This window comes from Mus caroli, chromosome 6 (genome assembly GCF_900094665.2).
Source record: "Mus caroli chromosome 6, CAROLI_EIJ_v1.1, whole genome shotgun sequence".
NCBI classification, from domain to species: domain Eukaryota; kingdom Metazoa; phylum Chordata; class Mammalia; order Rodentia; family Muridae; genus Mus; species Mus caroli.
Window position 1 is genome coordinate 117,193,787 of NC_034575.1, and position 7,133 is coordinate 117,200,919.

Here is a 7,133-nt window from a genome sequence, read left to right on the forward strand (position 1 = left end):
CCTATAGGGTTGCAGATCCCTTTAGCTCCTTGGGTATTTTCTCTAGCTCCTCCATTGGGGGCCCTGTGATCCATCCAATAACTGACTGTGAGCTTCCACTTATGTGTTTGCTACAGCCTCAAATTTTAATTTATTTATTTGTAAAAAAGAGAGTATTTGATTTGGGGCTTNGAATTTTAAAATTTAGAATTTTAGAATTTTAAAGGGATCATAATGGTGGGAAGCATAGAAGCAGGCAGGCATGATGATGAAGCCACAGCTGAGAGATCACATCTTAAGACTCAACCATGAGGCAGAAAGAGCTAAGTGGACCTGGAATTTGAAACCTCAAAGCCCACCATGAGTGACACGTTTCCTCCAACCACACCGCTCCTCCTAGTCCTTCCCAAACAGTTCTACAAACTGGAGACCAACTATTCAACTACATGAGCCTATGGGGACTATTCTCACTCAAAGAGCCACACCTACACTAACAAGTAGATATGTCATATGCACAGGACAACACATGCAAAATAAATAATAAATAAATAAAAATGGTGCTGACATAACTGACCATCTATAAGAAAACAATTTGACTTCAACACATTCTTAGAGAATGTATTATATGTATTATTATACGCTGAAGCTAAAACAGATCACAGACTTAANTGCAAAACCTAAAACTATTTTTAAAGTGAGAAGAAAACAGAAAGGTAATCTTTGTGAAATTAGATCAGGCAAAGATTTTAGACACTGTAAGAAAGGCACAAAAGCTGACAGAGAAACAGAATAAAGCATGTCTCTCTCAGAAACAAACTTTCACACACAATGTTTCTGTGGTTTAAATTCAGAAATCCCATAAACCATGCCAAAAAAAGAAAGAAAGAAAAATCGATCTTGCAGAAGATTCTTCATAGACACTAGCTGCGTATTATCTGATTCCATTCTGAGATTATCTACCCAGAAGCAACAGTTACAGGTTGATGGCCCAATCCCACCAGGAAACCCCCAGTACCTGATGCCAGTTGACAGTTACAAGCAGATTGTTACCTAAACTTCTGATCAACTGACTTTTAGAATCCCAGAATCCCCACTCCATTTGCTAATGGCCTACAGAACTCAGGCAATCACTTGCTTAAATATGTTCATTGGTTATAAAGGATACAGGTGAACAGCCAGATGGAAAAGGTATACAAAACAAGTCATTTAGGAAGGAGTGGGGAACACCCACACCCTCTTTGGGTGTACACCCTTCAGAACTCAGGCCTCCTACAGTTTTATGAAGCTCTCTTATATAGCCACAATTTGATAAATCAATAGCCTGTGATGATGAAATCAACTTTTATAAGGGTGTATGATTTGCAAAAAAAAATGATACCCCAGACTCAAATAGTATGTAACAGCAAAGAGTGTTTATTCTGCAGAGAACATGCATGCAGGAGTCCAACATACATCAGAATGGAAGACAGCAATATGGACCCTGCAGGGTCAATTTAAAGCCTGTTAGGGTCACAGCAGGTGACTCTTACCTTTCTTTCCCTTGATTGGTTGGCTCTATCTCTGGGGTATGGACACCTTTGTGATTGGTTAAGGCTCTGGGGAANTTGGGGACCNTTTGCTGATTAACTATACTTGGCTTAAGCTAGATGGTGGGGCAGCCTCTACAGCTCCTGATTGGCTGCCTGTGAGGGGTGGTATTTCCTGGAATTGACTTGTTTTGGACTTTTCCAGTTCTGTAAAACAAAAAGTTAGGCTTAGTCTCCCAAACTGCCCATTTGCAGCCTGTCATGGAGTCAGTCTGGCTCTGGCTAACTCAGTCCTGTCACTTTCAGCCCCTCCAAAAGTAGGGCAGTAGAGTTGAAAGTCCCACCTCTTGTCTGTTTTGGTGAACAGCCTAAAGCTAGAAAACCTGAAGCTAGGGGCTGGATAAATGGCTCAATGGTTAAGAGCACTAACTGAACTTCCAAAGGTCCTGAGTTCAATTCTCAGATACCACACAGTGGNTCACAATTATTTGTAATGGTATTTGATGGTATTTGATCCCCTCTTCTGGTGTGTCTGAAGACAGCTACAGTGTACTCATATAAATAAAACAGATTTTTAAAAGAAGGGCATCCAATCTCATAGCAGATGGTTGTAAGCTACCATGTGGTTGCTGGGATTTGAACTCAGGACCTTCGTTAGAGCAGTCAGTGCTCTTAACCACTGAGCCATCTTGCTCCTCAGGCTGGAGAGATGGCTCAATGGTTAAGAGCACTGACTTTTCTTCCTGAGGTCCTGAGTTCAATTCCCAGCAANCACATGGTGGCTCACAACCATCTGTAATGAAATCTGATGCTCTTTTCTGGTGTGTCTGAAGATAGCTACATTGTTCTCATATACATAAAGTAAATAAAATCTTTTTAAAAAAAAGTTGTTTCTCAAGATGTCTGCCTCACTCACCATCTAAAAGTACTCTTGTGAGTGTAGGGATCCAGCAGCCACCTCACCCTCACAAACCACACAAACACTGATCTTGTCAGGAAGGGATAGCTTATTGAGCAAATGCTCCAGGACTCATCTATCAGGGCCATGGTACAGATTTGGGCACTGAACCTTGACCCTGAGTTAAGATCCTATAGAGCTTTTAAGCTAAAATCCACAGATATCTGTGCCAAGTTATTCCACCAATTGGGATTTAGGGATAGGGGATTTCCTTAGGAACATGTCTTGGTTATGCAGTTACCCTACTCCCATTGGTTGGGGCATTCAACTGTGGCAGGAAATTAGCCTTATCCAACACTCATGTCTTAACTTGCCAATGAGGGTGCCAGTTACCCATGTACATGTCTCTTTCTGCCAAATAGGATATCAGTTCCCAGGGAGATCTTGAGAACCTAAACTTTATGAGTTGATCTGGAGGAGAGAGGAGGGAGGGGAGGGACTAGCAAGAGAGGAGGGAGGGGAAACAGCAGTTGGGAATATAATGCATGAGAGAATAATAAAAGTTTGTGGATGAATTAATTAAAAGAAAAGACAGTGGATGTACGCCAACGGATGAATTATACCAGCACAAGTGAACTGGTCTCAACCATAGAGTATACAGAAACTCTAAAACAACAGTCAAACATGTTTTAAAAACCATTGAGCTACNTATAAGACCAAATTCAAACTGTCCACTTCCTAAAGACAGAAGCAGACTGAAGGAAGAACCCCAGAGGAAAGGTTAAGGGTCATCAGTGAGAGGGGAGAGCAGATAAGAAACGCTTATGGCCTAATAAAGATGCTGACACACACTGGGGAGTTTCACTCTGCCAGTCTCCAAAAAAAATGTGTATTGTTACAAAAATAAAAGAAAACAATAAAAACACAATAATTCAAAGGCCTCATTTTCTGCTACTGTCTACAGTTGTATTTCCATTTAAACTATTGTCTCAGATACCCTCTACAGAGGTTTCTCCCTCTCTTGATGATCTTAACCTTATTAATATTCTCATGGTAACTTAAGTAAATGTGTTATTCCAAGCTGGAGAGAGTGCCCTGCAAGTAGAGATGCCTGCCAACAAACCTGGCTCTGTGCCCACCTTGTAGAAGGAGCAAACGGCTCAACAGATTGAGCCGACTTCCACACACACTGCCCCGTGTGCACAGTCAAATTGAATAAACTAAAATTCAATACAAGTAAAATGAAATGCTTTGTTCCAAACACATCATGTGCTGGATATGTGCACATACTGTGCATCAAAGCCACGNGATTTAAGTTTATCCTGCAAGAGGTGGTTTGAAGTTTTCCAAACTCCCACCCAGGAAAGTGAGAGAAACTGAGTCAATAACAAATGTAAGGGACAGCAAATGATGAGGGCATAGGCTTTCACCGGCTGTTGGTGGTGCTTTTTGGTTTGTTGTTGTTGTTGTTTGGTTTTGTTTCCTTTTGTTTTGTTTTGTTTGGAGACAGGATCTCCTGTAGTTCAGGTTGGTCTTGAACTTACTACATAGCAGAGGCTAGCCTTAAACTCCTCATCCTCTTGCTGTCACCTCCCAAATGCTGGGATTACAGGAGTGCATGACCACCAGCCCCCTCTGGAAATGAGCAATTTCTATACTAACACTTCCGGAGGATGAAGATGTGAAAGATGACANTCAGTACTGGTAACCCTCTTTAATCCTTACACATATGCTGATCTCTTCGCAAAGGAAGCTGCACACATCCTGCCTGCTAGGTGACAGCTTACCAGGCTGCTGTCCCCCTCCATGTGTGTTTGAATCNTAACTGAAACTGGAGACCTTTTAGCAGCCAAGCCACGTGGGAGAAAGTACTACCACACACATAAATTTAGGAGCGTTCCCCACCCAGGAGCAAAGCTGAGAGATTGGGGGACNGGCATGGTTCGTCATCACTTCCTTTCTATGGACAGAAAATCCAAATTGAACTAGCTGTAGCCTTTGGGATAGTTAGCTACATTCTGCTCATTTGGGTGGGCTAGGAGGGCCAAAATACACTGTTTTTCTTGTCTTTAATCCCTCTAACTCATGGGCTGGCAAAAATAACTAGAATAAATATTTGTAACTTATTTATATATAATATATATAATTTTATATTTAATTTAATGTATAATTATATACTTACATTTATTTATAGAATATGTATTTGATATATAATTAATTTAATATAATATAAATTAATTTATATATTTATATTATCTTAACATATAATAAATTTTATGTATATAAAATAAAATAACTTTTCTTATTTTATTCACCAGTCTGTCTATTAAGTATTTGCTGAATATAAGCATTTCCTTAGATGTTGAAATAGACTGGTAAAAGAATGGACTACGAAAATGAACATGACAGTCAGCATCGTCAAAAGACAGAGATTTACTTCAGTTTTGTTGAAGTAAATCAACAAAAGGGTACGCTCTCTCCTCACCTGTATCCAAACTCTACTAAGAAAAAATAATGAGGTCTCCTCACTTTTGAGGCCTCAGGACAAGACTCAGCCACATACATTGTCTCTGTAAAGTTTTCTCTATAAAAACCCACTCTCAGATTAAGGACTATCACGGAGTTAATAATGCAAAGCACACATTCACTGCATAGAACAGAAACTGTCACACGTTGGCTCCTTCAACCACATCTCCACAAGCGTATCTGAAAAATCTAGAGTAAGTGTGGTTGCTGTGTGAAGAGCTGGGGCAGCAGAGAGCTCCACCCTGTCGTCATCCACTTCTCACACTTTACAGCCATGTGTTTCAGAATAAAACTCCACACACGAGCCGCTGTTAGGACGGGATACACAGTGGGGGAAGGTACCATTACCTGGCATATTTTATGTGTTTCACTCCAGTGCACACAGAGAAGGACCTCAGCAATACGGCAGGCACACACTTCTTCAGATTAGTTCAGGATATAAGATAGATATGTAGCAGAAAAGTATTTTTTCATTTTAATTGTGACTTCTTTAATTTTTATGGAGAGATAGTGATTGTACACATTTATGAGGCACAGTGTGATACTTCAGTGTGGGTAGAAAATGATCCAGTCGGCGTGCTCAGCATACCTGTCCTTCAGGCATTCGGAAGNACCCACAGTCCTTCCGCCTAGCTATTTGGAAGTTCACAATAAATTGGCAACCATACAACAATTATTGATCATTATTGTCACCCCACACCAGCCAAACCATTACCCAAGCTCTACCACCCACCCCATCACTCTGGACTCTGATAACCACTGCACTTCTCTACAGCTCAGGCACGAGCTTGGTCAGCTCCCAAGCAGGAGTGAGCACATGAGGTGTTGGCTTCTTTCTGTCTTGTTGATGTCTATGGAACGTGTTACTGAATGCGGCAGGGGTTCATTCTTCTGAGGATGAATAGTTTTCTACATATCTTTGACAGAGATGGCAGAGGAAGGGATGAGAGAGCCAGGGTGGGTATCCATTAAAATAAACTTTATCCATTTCATTTGCCAAGATTTAGGCTTTAAATGGCTAACCTAATACTTAAACCGTCTCGGAGAAAGCCCAACAGAAAAAGGCCAACCCCCAGAAATGTATGCTAATCCTCTGTCTAATGGCATATCACAACAGGTTTGGCATTTGTTAAACACACATTTGTAGACAAAGATTCCCCAGGCCCATTCCCTCTTTTTAAAGACATGTGGCAGATCCGAGGCTCAGTGGCATCCATCAGTGTAGGACCTTCTTACAGATCCACTGCAAAGCAACTTCACAACTGGAGGCTTGGAGGCCATTTCTGTGGATGGCACCGCACCTCTGTATCAAGCTGTTGGTAAGAATCCTGTAAGAAACCAGAGGCATCATCGGTCGCTTTTGGTAACCTGCAGGGTAGAAGAAGACTTAAAGGGCACGAAAGAAAAGAAATTGAATGAATCCAGTCTCCTCCTCAGACCCCTCAGGCATCAAAACAGCAGGGGAAGAAACTGTTTGCTTCCCCCTTGAAAAGGTTGCCACGTNTATGTCCTTTCCTATGATCACCTATGTTCTTCCCTGTCTTTGTTCTGTTTGTGTCTCTGGCACAGCCAAACCCACTGGAAACAGCAAGCATGAAGCCAGCACAGCTGCTTGACACCGTTCCAGCAAGGCTGAGTGGGTTGCTACCATCGCTGTCTTTCTGTCTCTAATTTTGGGGTTTGGTCTCTGCGTGTTGTACTCTTGGGGGATTTCTGCATTATGATTAATTCTATGTCTTTTCCAGAGAAAATTATGTCTGAGCCTTTTTAGGAAAATCCTAAAATTAACTTTATCTGGCCCTATTTGGGGCCTTCCTTATGCCTTGGAGATCATTAAACACCGATAAGCGCATAGCTAAAGGAGGCCATTACTCTAGGAATCTTCTCGAGGTGCCTGTCCTGAGCTAATGCAAACAGTATAATTGATGCAGGATAAAAAGAGACAATTGATAAACACTGACTGACCAGGGGACTAGGTTACAAATTCAAGATCTCTTTTTATTATAGCTTTTATAAATATAGTTTAAAGATAGGTGGTCATACAGGGCACACTCCTGAAGGAGTAAAACTCAGAAGATAAGATGGGTTGACTAAAATAAACNTTTTCTACTTTATAGTGTAGATGATGAAATAATAATAGAAGTTAGGTATTAATATTTGCTACTCATAAACAGACTGGTTCAGATAGTTTCTGTTTGTCCGAA

The 7,133-nt window shown here is 41.0% G+C and overlaps 1 protein-coding gene across 1 annotated transcript in view; it reads right to left on the reverse strand.

Annotated features, from left to right (window-relative positions):
* Positions 1–5,887: 5,887 nt before the first annotated feature.
* Positions 5,888–7,133, reverse strand: part of Klrg1 (killer cell lectin like receptor G1) — a 10,664-nt gene continuing 9,418 nt past the window's right edge. Inside the window, exon 5 of the mRNA XM_021165892.2 lies at positions 5,888–6,315. Coding sequence (XP_021021551.1) covers positions 6,146–6,315 — 170 coding nt within the window. The 3' untranslated portion in view covers positions 5,888–6,145. The remainder of the gene's footprint in view (positions 6,316–7,133) is intronic.